General features: G+C 34.5%; 3 protein-coding genes across 5 annotated transcripts; all 3 read left to right on the top strand.

The window, feature by feature from the left end:
* The first annotated feature begins 6,897 nt into the window (after positions 1-6,897).
* Positions 6,898-10,587, top strand: LOC111907044 (serine/threonine-protein kinase AFC2). 3 transcript variants are annotated; one of them, XM_023902836.2, is made up of 12 exons: positions 6,898-7,165; positions 7,871-8,060; positions 8,269-8,295; positions 8,383-8,536; positions 8,624-8,672; positions 8,784-8,898; positions 9,075-9,166; positions 9,255-9,411; positions 9,481-9,545; positions 9,673-9,770; positions 9,875-9,977; positions 10,068-10,587. In XM_023902836.2, exons 1-12 carry the CDS (start codon positions 7,064-7,066, stop codon positions 10,218-10,220), a joined length of 1,305 nt encoding a protein of 434 aa, XP_023758604.1. In that variant the 5' UTR covers positions 6,898-7,063; the 3' UTR covers positions 10,221-10,587. The 3 variants fall into 3 exon arrangements, with proteins under 3 accessions (XP_023758604.1, XP_023758605.1, XP_023758606.1); XM_023902837.3 differs by lacking the exon at positions 7,871-8,060 and having other exon boundaries at positions 6,900-7,165; XM_023902838.2 differs by lacking the exons at positions 6,898-7,165; positions 7,871-8,060; positions 8,269-8,295; positions 8,624-8,672; positions 8,784-8,898 and having other exon boundaries at positions 8,518-8,536.
* Positions 10,588-12,309: 1,722 nt separating this feature from the next.
* On the top strand, positions 12,310-15,531 carry LOC111907043 (quinolinate synthase, chloroplastic). The gene is made up of 7 exons (XM_023902834.3): positions 12,310-13,159; positions 13,413-13,697; positions 13,779-14,000; positions 14,088-14,267; positions 14,354-14,848; positions 15,082-15,243; positions 15,337-15,531. The coding sequence occupies exons 1-7, from the start codon at positions 12,428-12,430 to the stop codon at positions 15,403-15,405; spliced, it is 2,145 nt and encodes a 714-aa protein (XP_023758602.1). The 5' UTR covers positions 12,310-12,427; the 3' UTR covers positions 15,406-15,531.
* A 1,068-nt stretch (positions 15,532-16,599) lies between these two features.
* LOC111907042 (manganese-dependent ADP-ribose/CDP-alcohol diphosphatase) lies at positions 16,600-18,576 on the top strand. The gene is made up of 2 exons (XM_023902833.2): positions 16,600-16,756; positions 17,451-18,576. The coding sequence occupies exon 2, from the start codon at positions 17,467-17,469 to the stop codon at positions 18,409-18,411; it is 945 nt and encodes a 314-aa protein (XP_023758601.1). The 5' UTR covers positions 16,600-16,756; positions 17,451-17,466; the 3' UTR covers positions 18,412-18,576.
* Positions 18,577-18,597: the final 21 nt, after the last annotated feature.

Genomic DNA, 18,597 nt, shown 5'->3' with positions numbered 1-18,597 from the left:
GTACTCTAGTTATGAGAGATTGCTATGATTGATGATCAGTAAGATAAATATATTTTATGTGTGTATATGCCAGTATACGTTAGTTATGCGCACATGATTATTTGCTCGTTGGTTGGGTTAAGGCGGTCCTGCTTTGTGTTGAAGGCCAACATATCATATGAGCGGTCCGGGGAGACTGTAGGCCCACGTAGCGGTCTAGTCATGCTGAAGGCTTGGTATAGATTCAGTTGGACTGTAGGCCCTGTAGGGCGGTCCAGTCAGGCCGATGGCCCAATATGCATATCAATTGATTGATTATTACTGATATTGTATTATCAGTGTGGTATTGGTATTTTGGGGGTAGCTCACTAAGCACTCGGTCTTACAGTTTGTAGTTATTATTTCAGGTACTGTAGGAGATCATGGCAAGGCGAAGGCGTGACCATACCGCTCCTCATCCTTATGATATGGCTTTTAGGACACTCTGATTGAATAATGATTGAAAACATTTTTTTGTAAACGATACTATTGGGTTTTATTTATGATTGAAAAAGTTTAAATTTGGCATAAAATTGATGGATGTCACATTCATGTGAATGCCTTAATGGTAAAGTGCTACAAGAAATACTTAACAAATTCATGTTTAACAAATTTCAACAAATACACAACATATTTATATTTAACTGATGTGTGTAAAATGCACTAGTTTTAATCTTACTAACTTAGACACAAAATAAACACATGAAAGGCAGTGTACCTATGGATTAGTAATATAGTTCAAGCAAGTAGGATATCGAACACAGGGAACGGTAAACAATTAAAATAAATGCTAATATTATCTAAATAAAACAAGTAATAGAAAAGGGGTTTTCTCTAGTTTTGCAAGACTAGAAACTTAAGTACTTAACTAATACTCAACTAAGCAACTAAAAACTAAGCAGACGAAAATCAACTAAATTCAATAATGGAAAAGACTTATGTTTAGGTTTTGAATCATCTATTCCTATGGTTGATTTTATGACAAGTGCAATGGATTAATTGGCATTGGCTACCGATTAGTGTGATTAGGTTCACGTTCGTTGTTACTAATCCTTAGAAAACAAATAAATTTAAGTAGTGATCAAGTGATTAAACTAATAGATTTTATAGTTTATTGATTCGGGTTAAGTAAGACTTGTAGTAGTTAATCAAATTACTAATTCAATTAACCTCTTGTTGCTGGTTCGTCACACAAGTTCACACATTAATTTATCTATTTTCTAGTTAACCCTGGCTTCACGTTCGCTATTCCTAGACATATAACAATGTTTTCACACAAATCATATGATATTAGAAATTAAGAGATGTTCATGCAACTTAATATGCTGGTTAATTAACAGAAAACAGTTGTAATTAACACATAAGGATCTTTAACAAGCTTAACAAAACAAAACTCACAAAATTAAATTAATCCAATCATAAAATCAAACCATATTCATAAAGTCATCTATCATACACAGAATTTATGAGTTTTTAGCTCATAATTAAAGCAAGAAACAACTCAAAAACAAAATCAATTGATGCAAACATAGTTCAAACAAAAGATTAAGTAAAGAGAACACTTGATTTGCCTTGATCTTCCCAAAATCGAATGATTAGACTTAATCTTCGAGTTCCAGAGCTTCAGCAACAACTTGAATCTCAATTTTATCCCCAAGGGTTCTAGAGAGAGGTCCTAAATTCGTGAATTAAAGTCCCTTATATAGTTTCTGAAAACAGGGGCTACTCGTCGAGTCCATAGACCGACTCAGGGATTCCAACCATTATGCCAAGACCGCAACGCATGCATTTGTGTCTAAAATTTTTCCTAAGGACCCCCCTCAATTCTAATTACTAACAATCCTTATAAACACTCGCCCACTTCCTTTGAATAGTGCTCATTTTATGAATCCCTCCGAATCCATCCGCAGAAAACTTCCTAACGTCAAGGTATTTTTGGTCTAGCAACCCAAGCATACATAATCTAGAAAATTACAACTTTTTTCGATACCACTATAGAGCTTATTTGGAATTCTTCACTTCTTTGATATTTGATCTTTACTTCTTTGAATTCACCACCTTGTTTTAAGTTGATGGCTAGACCTGGCCCCTGAATGTGCTTTGTTCTAAGTAGGTGGGCCTTTACAACACATTAACCTTCTCGCCACTTTCTTCAATTGAAAACTTATCTTCTACCTGACTTTTTTTTTGAAAGCACCTGCTCACAAAATGCTTGGCATAAACAATTAGTAACACCGTGTCCCCGACAATGGTGCCAATTTGTTAGGCGTGTCAAACCCAACAAATAAAGGGTACAAATGACTCCTTAAACACTACTACTATGCACTAATAATGTAGTACAAGGTAAGTAGGGTCGATCCACAGAGACACGGGACAAGTGTTTATACCTTTTTGCGTAAGGTACAAAAATGGTCACAGAATGGGGGATTTTATAAGCAATGATTTAAGCTATAGAATAAAGCAATAAGTAAATAATTGATTTAATGAAGTAGATTCAAGATTTGTAAGGACTCTAACTCCATGCAAGACAAATTAGAAATGTGATTCCAAGGATGAAATGATATTTGTTCAATTCTATCTAAACTGGTACATGGAAATGCTAACAAGATCTAGCATCTCCCATTCACCACATTGATTAACCAAAATAAGCTCTTTGATTAATCCTAACCTTACCAATCTAATCTAAACAAGCTCTTAGAATTAGGTTGAAAGATTGCATTAAACTTTATGTGAATGTTCCCACAACACTCAATACTCCTCATAAGCTCGGGAGCATAAGAATGTGTGAATAAGATTTACACTAAATTCATTTAATAGAAATCAGTTTAGTGCTTGTTACCTAGTCCAATTTACAAAACAATTACGGATTTTGCAATTAGATAACTTGAATGATCTAACCCTAATTCAAATGGCCAATAAGAATCACAATTAGAAACAAACATTCGATTGAAACAAAATCAAATTCACTAGATAGAAAATTGAAAGAAAACATCAAGTCATATGATTGAAATCACAACTAGAATTCAAGACATAAAGTTGGAGAATCTAGGGTTATAGCCACTCATGACTAGAACAATATCACAAATCTAGAAAATGAAATTAAAGTTCTTACAAAATGAAATCAAATGTTCCCAAGTGTTAATCAACTTCAAAATCCTCAAGAAATTCGCCTTCTCTGCTCTAAAAGTCGACCCCCCTGAGTAAAAAGTTGGTGCCCCCTTTTAAGAATGGTGAAAAAACTGCTTTAAAACCCACGTTTACGTTTACACGACCCGCGTAAATTAACATTGTCATTTACACGGCCCGCGTAAACGCAAAAATATACTGCGTAGAAATCTACGTTTACACGGCCCGCGTAAACGCAAGGATTGCATTTACACGACCGTGTAAATCTCTATAAAGCCAAAATCTTCATTTCTTTGATATCTTGCTCCTCGGTGCTCCGTAAGTCCTGAAATTTTGTCCGCTACTTTTATTTACCTCCTCCAATAATATCCTACCTCCAAAAGTCCCTGAAATATCACAAAAGTATTTGAATGAAATTGCCTCATGAAAAATCCCAAAAAACATGCAAAATGCATGAGTTTAAGCCTATATGCAATGTACTTTTATGAAATAAAGCTACAAAATGGGTACATGAAATGCACCTAACAGGTATGAACTCACCTTGAGTTTGTGGGTTCGGTTTTGAAGAATAATGGAAGAAGTTTGATGCTATTCTCGGCCTAGCAAGCTTCTTGGAGGATCTTTGGCTTAGATGTGTTCTAAGATGCAAGATCACGAATTTTGTATGAGTTAAGGAGAGATTTTTGATAAAACAAATAGTCTAGACTATGGATCCAAGCATCAACTTACCTAAGATGACGACTCTTATGAAAAATCCTTCTTGAAAGCTCTTAAATCTCGAAATTTTTGATGAAGAAGCAAGAGTGTTCTTTGAGAGTGTTTGAGTGAATTGTGTGTGTGTGTCCTTCCCTTTGTGTTCTCGACCAAAGAAGAAAAAGATAGGAGAAGATAGAGAGAGTGAAGTGATGGGTTGATTGGAAGTATGAGAAGAGTGCATGGATACCCCATGTACAATTGTGAGGTGACATGTAGGAAAGTCAACTCTTCCTCCCCATGTTTTGTGGTTTGGGCCGACAGAGGGAGAAGAAAGAAAAGAGATTGGGCCTTTTTGTGCTTAAGCCCATATTATGATCCAATTAGATGATTTTTGGCCCAATTGGTCTTTGGAGAGGGTTCAGGCCCAAAATAAATCAAGGAATGATTTTTATGGCCCATCAGGGCTATTTAGATTTGTGATGGCCCAATAAGAAAATCCTAATCCAAAAATGAAATTTAAATCGAGATTTTTTTAGGGTTTCAAATCTTTGCTGACTATTTGAATGCTTGTATAAGAATTTTGTTGCCATTGATTTAACAGAATACATGCTTTCAAGTTTTAACCACAATGTCACTCTTGGTTAAGTGTTTACGGCGTATCAAAATTCCTAGTTGTGACACAAATTCAGCCCTTGCAGTTTTGTTTTTTTTTTTAATGAAAAAAAGTTAAGTATTAAGCCCCTTATGTCGTTATGTCGTTTGCCCCATGGTTTCATGACTCCCTCTGTCATCGCCCAAAAAAAACAATTTCTTTTCAATGACCGATCCTTGTCATATTTATTTGATCGTTCTTTCAAATTGATAATTCTATAAACACAATAAAGGCTATCTAATTTTTATTCATTTTTGAAAGTTTTTGGGCCCAAACCACAACATGGGTCAATATATGATTAACCAATGTTTCCTACCATAAATGAAGTGGTTGAGGATTCGGGAGGGATGAGAAATAACAACAGAGCAATATCGACTTGAGATCTTTAGATCTTTATATGAGATGCAAAAGAAGCCAATTTACTTGATCTTCATCATATTATTAAGGCAAATGATGATTTAACCCATGAAGATTATTAGTGCTTTATTTATCAACTTCTTTGAGGATTGAAGTACATTCACACAGGTAGTGACTGCATGGTGTTTCATTTTGACTTAATCTAGAATAACTGGAATTCATATCTCTGTCTATTTTGATAATTGATATTGAATTTTATTTGACCGATTTGTATTGCAGATTGAAAAGATACGGTAAGATAACACAAATTCATCATGTATAGTGTTCTTTTAATTCATTTTTCATGGTAATGTTCTTTAATGATTATGCTTATACGTCTATAAACTCTAAATTGAAACATTTTGGTTTTAAACTTATTTGTTTCGTGTGCTTCCTTTAGCTCTAAAGGCTATCACATACTTTTGCATAGACGTGGAAAAAGCCTCGTATCTCAGCCACTTCTTCTTATCAATTTAGAAATGTCTTTTAAAGAATTAAAGATATATAAGATCAACAGTCTACACCTAGATATAATATAAGTACATGACGATGACAAATTTACAATAGGATCAGAGCTATAGGTCTTTAAACCCCTTTTTTAGATTCTAATGGCATTATGGGTAGATTTTAATATGCTAAACTAATATTGGTTTTGCGTGATTGAGTTTTTCTCTATTTACATCTGAACAGGTGCAGATATAACAAACACATAACGCATAAGGAACCAAACTTTCAAAACCTACCACAAATTCAATATCTCATAGAAGTAGCACAAAAAAGAACAAATACAAAATCCTCAAGAAACTCCCTCAAGAACGACTAATAAACGATGACACCATCTTTGATGTGATGTCTTCCATTGATTGACAAATCCAACCCCGCAAAACAGGGTTTCTTATCTAGTTGTTTATAATAAAACGGAAAAATATGAAATGATTAATAAAATAAGTTATATACTTTAACAGTTTTAAATGATTAAAAGAAAGAAGTTATAAATAAATTATTTAAAAATATTTTTACTATTATATATTACGATTTAAATTATATGTGAATTATTGAATACATACTTTTTGATCTTTTATTGTTTTTATTATTTTGATTTTTTTTACCAAAAATCGTTACTTTTAAGATCTAATAATTAAGAAGTTGGTTGTTATAAAAAGTTATTTGAGCTTTTAGTTAAAACATTTATAGACTAAAATCATAAATTAAGGTAACTATAAAGACTATTTAAGCATGTTACAATAAAAAAGTACATTATAATTTTGGTCCATAAAATTAATTTAAAATTTTAATTTAATTTTTAAAAAAGTGATAAGTTTTCTTAGAGCAATTCCAACCATACCACTAAAAAAATATTAAATTTGTGTATTTATAACATCAAAACATTTTTTTATTCCAACCACACACTAAAAAACATAAATTAATATTATAATATAAACTATAGCAATTAATAAAATTATAAAAACTAACAAAAATAGTATGGAACAATTAAAAAAAGTCTTTTGGTGTGACGAATAGTATTAAATAAAATATAGAGATCACCATTCAATATATAATTTTTGTGTTGAGAATGGTCCGTTAAAATACGTTTTCATATCAAAACATTAATTTTATGTATCCATTAGAGTTGGTGTTATATTTACACAATATGTCCTTTAATGATTTTAAAACCATTAAAACAATAATTACAATTTAAAAAAAAAAATAAACTAAAGCTCCAGATTAATAACAACCGCAAGAACAAAACTATATAATTTATTAGAAAAGAAAAAACATGTTAGGAAATAAAGCATTAAAGCCTTATCAATTAACTAACTAAGGTCAACACGCCAATGAACCTAACTACGGTCAACACACCAATTTGGCTGTCAAACCATAGTTTGATCTAACCGTAGTTTAAATAGATCCATAAACCTAACCACGGTTAACACACCAATGGCTTAGGAAATAAAGCTTTATCAACGTCTACTACATAAGACACGTGTACGGATGGATGCACGTTCACCGCCCAACGCTTGATTGTTTGGTCAATATTAGGGTTGCGTTAGGGTTGGGTTTTCCATCACAGATCTCACCCGATTACAGTATTATCTCTTCAAGATCGTCTCTCTGAATACATAGTCGGTTTTCTGATCATCAATCAACGAGTTTCTTTTCGAATCGCATACGATTATGGAGATGGAGCGTGTTACGGAGTTTCCCATGGGTCAATTGGATCTCAGGCCGAGGAAGCGACAAAGATTGGGCTGGGATGTGGTTCCTCCACCACCGAAGGTATAGATCTTATTATTTTCTTTCGAATTCTCTAATTTTTGTGGCTTTGTTGTTTTAGTGCTTTCTTTTGCTAGATCGTATTGAAATTAGTATATTCTACAAGGTAAGAATAAAAAAAATTCTGTTCTGCTCGATCTAATCGTTTTATGTTCTGATGTAGCTAGAAATCTCGATGTATATACTTAAGATCTATCACGATTTCTGTGGTTTTGGTGTTTGGGTTGTAATTTGGCCTTTTATTGATTTCCCTGTGGTTCTGTTCGGTGAATCAGGGTTGGATGTGCTCTGCGATTATGCGTCTGTTCTCCTGTTTTCGTAATTTTTTTTATTATATAGTTTTCTCTTTATTTTTTCTGTGTGATTGGTTGAAAGTTATCCTATTATCTTTTCCAGATAGGATGATAGTTTAAGCGGTTTCTTGATGAGAGAACCTTGGAATAATAATATGTCGCAGAGATTAAATCTCTCTTGATGTGTTAATATTCATGAAGATTGTTTCTTCTATTAAAAAGGAACAACTACTTGTTAAGATCTTTCCGGTTTCTTTTAATGAATCTAAACATCGTGTTTGTGTTGTTATCGTTGACATGATATTAACAATGTTTGAAAATTGTGATGAATTGGCTGGTATGATGTATCAAAAATCAAATGGTTAGGATATGATTATGCATATTGAAAGGAACATGTATGGATGCCTGTGTGTAGGCTCAGCTAGGATTATTTTGTGGACAAGAGATTGGAAATGTTGCAAGCTTTGCACCTCAGCGAGCACCATCAGACCACATTAGTTCTCCCCTTGTTAAGCGTGTGGCTCGAAATGCTTCTCCCCCATGGCGCCAAGATGATAAAGATGGTCATTATGTGTTTGCACTTGGAGATAATCTAACTTCCCGATGTAACTACCCTTCACCACCATCAAAGAAACTTCATTTTCTTGATTGCATAGTTGCTAATAGAATACAAATCAATAGGAAACAGTGGTTTTTTACTCTTTATTTATATAGACTCATAAAACTTATGTTTGTTGACTTGTTTTCTTGGATATATATTTGTTTGATACTGATTAATTCTTTTCTTTCTTTGTTTGATTGTGTGACTTGCAGATAAGATTCATGGGAAAATGGGAGAAGGTGGGTGGATTTAATGAACAAATTACATCTACTTGTCTGTAATGTATCATTATATCGACTAATTTCATTGATACATGTACAATTCAGGTACATTTGGGCAAGTATTGGAATGTTGGGATAAGGAAAGAAAGGAAATGGTGGCAATAAAAATTGTTCGTGGTATAAAGAAATATCGTGAGGCAGCAATGATAGAGATTGATGTGTTGCAACAACTTGGTAAACATGACAAAGGAGGCAATCGGTGAGTTACACAAAACCCATTTTGGCTGTTGTCTAATGGAATGCTGTGTTGTGTTTTTTTTTGTTAAATTTGTTTTAATCTTTGCAGTTGTGTGCAAATAAGGAACTGGTTTGACTATCGTAACCATATCTGTATTGTAAGTATATGAATGATAATATGATTAATGTGGTGGATTTGTTTCACCAGATTGAGAAAGTGGTTATGGGGTTAAGAACTTTGGGTGCATTTTTAAATGGTGTGTCAACAGGTTTTTGAGAAGCTTGGACCAAGCTTATATGATTTTCTACGCAAAAACAATTATCGCTCATTTCCCATTGACCTAGTTCGGGAGATTGGCAGACAACTCTTGGAATGTATTGCATGTGTGTAGTAAATCACTTAAGCTAGTCACTTTTATATAATATTCCTTTTGTCTCTGAACCTCTTAATGTGCATGCTTAAAAAGTCCCAAAAGTTTTCTTGGATGTGTATTGAGTTTTTTTTTTTTTTTTTTTTTTTTTTCAAGTTTCTGATTTTGTGTTGTTGGATTCCATTGCAGTTATGCATGATTTGAGGCTGATTCACACTGATTTGAAGCCTGAAAACATACTTCTTGTGTCTCCAGAGTATGTGAAAGTTCCTGATTACAAGGTAGGATTTATATTTATATCTTTTGTGGGGTTATAAGGTGTATTTTTTTTTAAAAGTTTGTGATTGTAATTTTGTTTTTTGTTTTTAGGGTTCATCGAGGTCACCAAAAGATAGTTCTTTTTCTAAAAGGGTTCCGAAATCGAGTGCTATTAAGGTGATTGACTTTGGTAGTACAACATATGACAGACAGGACCAAAGCTACATAGTGTCCACACGTCACTATCGTGCACCGGAAGTTATATTAGGTAGTTATTTTTGTTGTTAGTTTGATATATTTTTTGGTGGTGTTCTTACTTTTGTTGTGATTTATATAGGGCTTGGATGGAGTTATCCATGTGATATATGGAGTGTTGGTTGTATTTTGGTGGAACTTTGCTCGGTAAGCACAGTAAAACTAGTGTAGTATTTGATGGAATGGAAAAACTGATTCCATTCCATCTATTATAAGCAACTGAACCCACTCCTCCTTGATTTGTAATGGTGTTTTTGTTTGGAATTGGATGTAGGGGGAAGCATTGTTTCAAACACATGAAAACTTGGAACATCTTGCAATGATGGAGAGGGTTCTTGGCCCATTGCCTACACACATGTTAAAGAAAGCAGAGTTAGTCATTTTTCTCTCTTTGTGTGTAATAATTCTACTTATTATTATTATTTTTTATAACTAACTAACTAAGTTGTTTTGTTTTGTTTGTGTACAATTAACAGCCGACATGCAGAGAAATATGTTCGGAAGGGAAGGTTAGATTGGCCAGAAGGGGCTACATCAAGAGAAAGTATTAAAGCTGTGATGAAGCTACCTCGGCTCCAGGTTTGTTCTACTTCTATCTAATACACAATAGAAAATGATGTCATCTCTTTTTGACTGAATAATGGGATTCTAATTTGGTTGTGTGTGCAGAATTTGATAATGCAGCATGTAGACCATTCAGCAGGGGATTTGATTCATCTGTTGCAAGGGCTATTAAGATATGATCCTTTGGAGAGGGTAACAGCACGTGCAGCATTAAGACATCCTTTCTTCACCAGGGACAATCTCAGTAGACGATACTAACAATATGAAAACAAAATATGTGGTGGTCAATATACACACGGAAGGAAGGAAAGATGTTTTTGCTGTAGATATTTTTATTACCCGTGAAGCTCAAGGGTATGTTCTGTGTTCCTACTGCTCTGCTGTCACACATCTCATTGACCACCTTGAAAGTCAAGTTTATGTACAAACAAACAAACAAACAAAATGTAGAAAAGAAAAGAGAGGCCTAACTAACTCTTCCTAGCCTAGGTGGTATGTATGGTGTTATGATATGATATGGTGTTTTCATGATAATCATTCAATCTGATTGAAACCAAGCTTGTTTTCATGTTTTGTACTCTAGCTATTGTCTATTGATGGTGGGTAATGGAAATTGTTTTCTTTAGGTTCTTATGCTCCACAATTTGATGGCCTTGTCTTTTGTCATAAAAAATATAATTATAAAAATGAAATGATGGTAAAAATGAGGAATATTTAATATCTTAAATCTTAAAATAGAGAATATTTGATATCTCAAAGATTATTATTATAGAGAATCATTATCGTAACGGGGTGGGTTTGGGTTGGTTATTGGTCAAAACTCAAAAGTAAATGAGTAGGAAGAGGAATAACTAATAAGGTCCGGCGACCTTTCGTTCCATGGTGGGTTGGGGCTGCTCGTAGTAGTCCCTACCAGAAAAAGCAAAGGTTCTAAACCTGCCCACCTAATCTATGCAAAGACATACCTTTCAGATTCACGCTCATATCCATTTTCTTTTTTAAAATACCTTTTAAGATTTTTTTTTTGTTTCCACTTGAAACCACCTCTACGTTTCTTATGGTTGTCAAAGCTATACGGCTCAAGTTCGATGGCAAAAGGCAAAGGCGCTTCATAACCCTAATATTCCTCTTTATTGCTTTTTCTATTCCAATTTTATTTTAAGATTAAGTGGACGACTTTGTTTACAACATTCATCTATCAAAGTCAACTCAAGCTCAATGTTATTAACCAAAATTTTGTGATTGCAAATCACCAAACTTCAACTCATGTCAACATGGTGTTCCAACAAAAATTAACCTTTTTACACTTAAAACAGAGTTATAATACCTCAGTGCACAACAAAGCGAAAAACATGCAAATAAACTAAAATAGAAACGACGTCTATCGAATTTGTGAGTGTTTATCTTAATAAAATCAAACCATTGAAAAAATATTATAATATTGAAATTATAGTTTATGGTAGACGTCCCTTATCCTTTTCCCCATTTTCATTACGTCTTATATGAAAAAATTTAACATGTAAAAGAAAATAAAAATCTAGGTGCAACCTTGGAAGACATTTATAGCCACAAACTAGTTTTATATAAATTCTCAACAATATACAAATATAATTAAAGAGATGTAAGAAATGTATATAAGAGAATACAAAACGAAGATTTACAGTGCTTCATCGAACTTGACTAGTCCACTTCTCATAACATCCTTACCCAAAGGAAAAAAGATCCATTATTAATATATAGTTCTGTGTGATAAAATATAATTCGTAACACAAGCCATATAAATATATTCTTAATGCTTACTAATAAGAGATTTAGATTAAATTCAAGCAGTGTCGAAACTCAATTGGAAATCAAATGAGATTCGGATGTTTTGTCTTTTGTGTGTGATATTTGCACTAGATTTTCTTTTGCAAAATATTATGCATTTTCTTATATAAAAAGGGGACTTTTTGACTTTTCTCATATTGACATATTTAACAACTTACAGATTCCAACTAACAGTTAATTTTATCAAACACATCTTAAATATTTCATAATAACCAGTGATTTCTTTTATAAAATCTTCTTTTTATTTCGTAGTTATTAACTTATTATCCAAGAACACACCGGATTTATCTTGATTGATTGAAACTTGATATTGGATGATTTAAAGCAAAATATAAAACAAAGATATATCTACTAGGAAAATTATTACAATTCTTTTTGTATAAGTGGTACCAAAGTAATAATATTGAAAGACTTAAAACAAAATTTAGAAAAATATTATAATTATTTTAAAATAAAAATAGAATTAATTTTCATTTTCGCGGGTAATCAAAGATAAAATATATTGCCTCTGTGATAATTGATATCGCCTATCGCTCCTGTTCATTAAAGCCAAGGTTTCTCGAGCTCTCTCCAGTCTCCACGACATCCATCACCTTCGCTCTCTTCACAGGCAGCAGCGGCGCTTAACTTTTCCGGCGATGGACTCTGCAACATTCGGCATGGCATGCTTCAATAACGCAGTTATTAATCCTAAGCCTACAACTAGATTCCCTCTTCCCTCTTTTACTTTTTTCAAAACCGTTCAGTTTGGTCTCAATTCTTCTTCTCCTATGATTCATGTTACTGGAAACCCTAGATCCACGTTTGCATGCTCGGCTGTTGCTATTACTCCGTCCCTCACATCCGACCACCACGCCTCTGCTATATCGAAGCTTCACAGCCTTGCATCCGAATTCAATTCCATATCTGAGTCAATTGACCGCGTTAAGCGCCTCCTCCACTACGCGAACCTTCTACCGCAGTTCGACGACTCGCTGAAAGTTCCGGCAAATCGAGTGATGGGGTGTACGGCGCAGGTATGGCTGGATGTGAGGATGGACGCGGATGGAAAGATGAGGTTCTTAGCTGACAGTGATTCGGAGATTACCAAAGGTTTCTGCTCCTGTTTGATTTCGGTGCTCGATGGGGCCACTCCGGAGGAAGTTTTGGGACTGAAGACGGAAGATCTGGGGGATCTGAATGTTGCTGGTTTGCATGGAGGGAAAATTGATTCGAGGGCGAATACTTGGCATAATGTGTTGATTAGCATGCAGAAAAGGACGAAGGGTCTGGTGGCGGCTCGAGAAGGGAAGCCCATCGGGGACCCTTTTCCGTCTATGGTGATCACGGCGGAAGGTATTGGCGCGAAAGGGAGTTTTGCTGAAGCGCAGGTAAGGGTTTTCGTTCAGTTTCTTACTTTCTTGCTCGATGTGATTGATTGATTCTAACCATAAGAAGAAAATCAAGTTTGGACCTTATACTATATTTAGGGGCATGATAGTTTTATACATTAATAGAAAAAGAATCGTCTTACAAGTTATAACGAATCGGGTTGGGATATAGTTGGTATTTCTTCTTACAATATCACTTCTTTTCATTTCTTGAAATCCTAATCCTTACTCTAATATATTTGGCTAATTGCAGGCAAGATTTTTGTTCCCAGATGAAGCAAAAGTTGAAGAACTTACGAAATTGCTGAAGGAAAAGCAAATTGGTGTTGTTGCACATTTTTACATGGATCCTGAGGTCCAAGGCGTTCTAACTTCTGCACAGAAGCATTGGCCTCACATTTCTATATCCGATTCATTGCTTATGGCAGACAGTGCTGTTACTATGGCAAAAGCAGGATGCAAATTCATAGCTGTTTTAGGTGTAGATTTCATGTCAGAAAATGTCCGAGCAATTCTTGATCAAGCTGGTTTTCCAGAGGTATAAAAAAATCAACCTTCAAACATCTTTTTTATCTAACATTCTAATGTAAATAACGACTTTACATGGTGATTATTGCAGGTTGGTGTATACAGAATGTCTGATGAACAGATTGGGTGTTCATTGGCTGAAGCTGCATCCAGTCCTGCTTACATGGATTATCTATCTGGAGCTTCTTCTACTTCTTCACCTTCTTTACATGTTGTCTACATAAACACCTCATTAGAAACGAAAGCCCATTCACATGAACTTGTGCCTACCATTACATGCACTTCTTCAAACGTTGTGCAAACTATCTTACAGGTTCTTTCTCATTTTCATTTGGGCACTACCACTTTTCCAATTTATTATATCTTTCATCTTATAAATGTGGTTATATTTATTTATCAGGCTTTTGCTGAAGTACCAAACATAATTGTGTGGTATGGACCTGATTCTTACATGGGTGCAAACATTGTTGAGTTATTTAAGCAGATGACATTGATGACTGATGAAGAAATAGCCAAAATACATCCAGATCATACTAGAAACTCAATCAAGGCGTTGTTGCCTCGACTCCATTATTTTCAGGTAATCAAGTTAGATGTTTTCTTCTTGTAACCAAATTATGTCTTTTTTTTTTTTTCTCATTTTAGTAATGAAATGTTTTGTGGTAGGATGGAACATGCCTTGTACATCACATGTTTGGTCATGAAGTTGTGGAAAAGATCAATGACATGTATTGTGATGCGTTTCTCACAGCCCATTTTGAGGTTCCTGGTGAAATGTTTTCATTAGCTATGGAAGCTAAGAGAAGAGGAATGGGTGTGGTGGGGTCCACCCAAAACATACTTGATTTTATAAAAACAAGAGTGCAAGAGGCTCTTGATAGAAATGTGGATGACCACCTTCAGTTTGTACTAGGAACAGAATCAGGAATGCTGACCTCCATTGTTGCAGCAGTTCGTGGACTCTTAGGCTCTCCAGAATCTTCTTCTTTGAGGGAAGGAAAAGTGAGTGTGGAGATAGTTTTTCCTGTTTCATCTGATTCAATGACAAGAACTTCTTCACAAACTTCATCTGATTTGGGTGATTTGTCTGTGATTCCTGGTGTTGCAAGTGGCGAGGGGTGTTCTCTTCATGGTGGTTGTGCATCGTGTCCATATATGAAGGTCAGTTTGTGATGTATCTATCTATCACTTCTACTTCTACTTCTTCACACAAGGGTAAAATGGTCATTTACTTGCACATTCATTCACAGTTCAAAAGGGAAACAGTCCTTAGGGTCTGTTTCCTTTTTCTCAAAGTGTTGAGTGGATAAATGATGTATGGGAAAATGACCATTTTACCCTTGGGCTTAGAAAATTTAATTAACGGGTGATACTGTTGTTGTTGTTGATGTTAGATGAACTCCCTTACGTCACTTGTGAAAGTGTGTAATGGGCTGCCACTTGGCAAAGAAGGTCTTAGAGGGTATGAAGCTGGGCGATTTAGCTTACTTACACCTAAAGGGAAATTAATTGCAGATGTGGGTTGTGAACCAATCCTCCATATGAGACATTATCAGGTTAATTTTTCTATATTTGCACAAATGGTCAAAGAGCAGTTTGAATGTGGATTGAATTGTTGTTGATAATAATAAATTAAATTTTGTTGTCAGGCAACAAAAAGACTGCCGGAGAAACTTATCAATCAGATTCTTGGTGGTGCTAAAATTGGAAAGAGTTAATGTAATGTTTTGAGTGTCTTGAAGAAGGATGGAAATATTAGGAAAAATTGCCTGCTGCTGTGTACGATAATAATTTTATGTTGACTAGCTCATATCAATAAAAGGCGGTTTACGGATTTAATCAAATTTATTTCATTAGAATGTTTGTTTTGTTACATTTATTTATTTTTCATATAAAATATCCTGGTTGCGTAGTAATCTAATATATATAACTATTGTGAAGCGAAATGAATAGGAAGTTACTACTACAATACACTTTCAATTTACAAGAATCAATCGTTGCCACACAAACAAAGAGAAAAAGGTAGATCCATCCACAAATAAGACTATTTAACTTTTATTATTTCTTTTGAAAATATAAAGTTTGGCATATTATTTTTAAAATAGTAGACTTTTTATTTTAATTGTTTTAAAAACTGTTTTTAAAGGATAAGTCCAAATTTCAATTTGTTGTGGGTAGAGATGACAAAAAAACCCGTACCCGATGGGTACCCGAAACCCTACCCTGAGTTGACCGGGTAAATCCACGAGTTGACTAGGGACGGGTATTACCCGAATGCAAAAAACAGGGATGGGTATGGGGATGGTTCTACCTGTTGGGTACCCATACCCGTACCCGAAACCGGTCCCGATGGGTACCCGATATATATATATATATATATATATATATATATATATATATATATATATATATATATATATATATATATATATATATATATATATATATTTGGGAAGACTTTTTATGTCTTTTTTTTTGCAAAAAAATGGTTTAATTTGTAAGCTTGAATGTTATTGTTCATTTTTGAAGACATTCACTGATTATAGTGCTCTATATGAATTCTATTAGTTTTTGTTTTGTTGGTTAATATATAATTATGATTTATTTTTCATAAAAGTTCAAAACTTTGTAACGGATAAAAATCCCCGATTACCCATTGGGGATCCCCGATCCCCATTGGGGATAGGGATGGGGATAGATTTTTAATCCTCGATGGGATGGGGTCGGGTATGGGGATGGGGAACACGAAACCCGGTATACCAGTATCCATTGCCATCCTAGTTGTGGGTTTTCTTAGTTTTCGCAATCTATTAAATCTATTGGTTTTTTTTAATAAAATTATAAATTACATAATTTTTTTTTTGTGTCACGTGCCCCGTGTTCTTGACTTTTGAAGGCAACAGGTCTCTCTATAACACTCATTTAGATTCTCATTTTTTCCCATTGTTATCGGAAGAACATTTCCCAAAATTTTTATTTCATCGTTGAAGATTCTCGTAGTCGATTCACGATCTCTCGCTTTCCTGCATTCTCTCTATCTGTTGATCCAATTTGGAGCTCACTTTGATTGTAAGTTTCTCATGGTTCCACTCGATTATCGTAGTTGCCGTTAATTAGTTCCTGCAATTATATATGTTATTTGTTGGCTGCCATTGTTTCTAAAGTAGCTCGTATCTCACATACGCTTCGATTTTAAGCTAATTTATTGTGGGAATTGTTTCGAGCTTATTGCTGTACACCATGTAGAAACAGTAGATGCTCTTAACGGAATCACACGTATACATGATTGGTATTTTATACGAAACTTTTGGCAATTTGCCTCGAATAAAAAGTATCTGCTTCTGGCAATTTCTGTGAATATAAAATACGCTGCTTCTGCCCAATTGCTTCGTGGAGCATATCCTATCCCTAAAGCATTACTCAAGAGTCAAAACCACTTAAAAATTGAAACTATTCCTTGATAAGGTGATTCTCATGGGGACCTTATCTGCCAGAATCCTTTGTTTTGATAAGCTATTCTTTATTGTTTTCATCTTTACGCATAAGAAAATTACCATGTATACGTCAGCCCTACCAATCTAGTCAAGGTAAGTGTCACAAATACATGTCAATTGTAGATCATACAAGACTTTACATGTTGGCCATGTGATAACTTCAGGTTGATTCGTGATACAAATTCAAACATTTGATGAGTTTTGACATCAGATGCAACAATCATGAACCATATCATACATAATTTATTATCTTCTTGATTTTTTCATAGGATACTGATCAAAAGAATGGGCCACCCAAATGGATTAGCACCTCTTTTCTCATTTGGGGTTATCACAGATGTCCAGTATGCAGACATTCCCGATGGGTATTCATTCCATGGTGTACCTCGATACTATAGAAACAGCATTCTCGTGTTACAAAGAGCAGTAAAGAAATGGAATAATCACCAAAATATCAAATTCTCACTAAATCTTGGCGACATTGTTGATGGAAAATGTCCCAAAGACCAATCACTAGATGTTGTATGTAAAGTAATTAAAGAATTTGAAAACTTCAATGGTCCTACATATCATATAATCGGAAACCACTGTCTCTACAATCTTCCTCGCAGCAAGTTGCTTCCATTGTTGTCCATTCCTAGTCATCATCCCCATGCTTACTATGATTTTTCCCCAATCCCAGAATACAGATTCATTGTTCTTGATGGGTATGACATCAGCGCAATCGGTTGGCCTCATGATCACCCTCACACAATTCAATCCTTGAACTTTCTAAACGAAAAAAACCCTAATTCCAACAAAGATAGTCCAAATGGGTTAGTGAATCTTGAAAGAAGATTCGTGAAATTCAATGGTGGAGTTGGGAAAGAACAGTTGAAATGGTTAGACAACATACTCCAAGATGCAAAAAACTCGAACCAAAAAGTTGTTGTATGCTGTCATGTTCCCCTAGATCCTGGATCCACATCGAATGATTCAATTTTGTGGAATTATGAGGAAGTTATGGATGTGATTCATAGGTATGATTGTGTGAAGGTTTGTTTATGTGGTCATGATCATCATGGGGGACACTCTGTTGACTCTCATGGAGTACATCATCGAGTGCTTGAAGCAGCTTTGGAATGCCAGCCTGGCATAGATGCGTTTGGATATATAGATGTTTTTGAAGATAGGTTATCACTTATTGGTGCTGATGGAATGGTAAGTAGTGAAATGGTTTTCAAGCGCTAAACATGACATGATATGATTTTAAGCATGGTGAATTTGGGGTAGTTCTGATTTTTACAAATTTAAATTCATTTATGTACTTTTTATGGTTAACTTTATCATCAAGAAATTTGTTGGAATATCAATAGTTATTCATCTGTCAAATTCAATATTGTTACATTTTGTTCATTTATGTTTACATGATGGTAT

Source organism: Lactuca sativa, chromosome 4 (genome assembly GCF_002870075.4).
Source record: "Lactuca sativa cultivar Salinas chromosome 4, Lsat_Salinas_v11, whole genome shotgun sequence".
Taxonomy (NCBI): Eukaryota; Viridiplantae; Streptophyta; class Magnoliopsida; order Asterales; family Asteraceae; genus Lactuca; species Lactuca sativa.
The sequence above is the reverse complement of the archived record's forward strand: the minus strand, read 5'-3'. Positions and strand labels throughout refer to the sequence as shown.

Bases quoted from the DNA above. Each gene is read 5' to 3' on its own strand.
- LOC111907044 (XM_023902836.2), top strand. From the start codon at position 7,064: ATGGAGATGGAGCGTGTTACGGAGTTTCCCATGGGTCAATTGGATCTC. The intron at 8,673-8,783 runs GTAAGTATATGA...GTGTGTCAACAG, and splicing joins ATCGTAACCATATCTGTATT to GTTTTTGAGAAGCTTGGACC. The intron at 9,546-9,672 runs GTAAGCACAGTA...AATTGGATGTAG, and splicing joins TTTTGGTGGAACTTTGCTCG to GGGGAAGCATTGTTTCAAAC.
- LOC111907043 (XM_023902834.3), top strand. From the start codon at position 12,428: ATGGACTCTGCAACATTCGGCATGGCATGCTTCAATAACGCAGTTATT. The intron at 13,160-13,412 runs GTAAGGGTTTTC...GGCTAATTGCAG, and splicing joins GGAGTTTTGCTGAAGCGCAG to GCAAGATTTTTGTTCCCAGA. The intron at 14,268-14,353 runs GTAATCAAGTTA...GTTTTGTGGTAG, and splicing joins CTCGACTCCATTATTTTCAG to GATGGAACATGCCTTGTACA.
- LOC111907042 (XM_023902833.2), top strand. From the start codon at position 17,467: ATGGGCCACCCAAATGGATTAGCACCTCTTTTCTCATTTGGGGTTATC.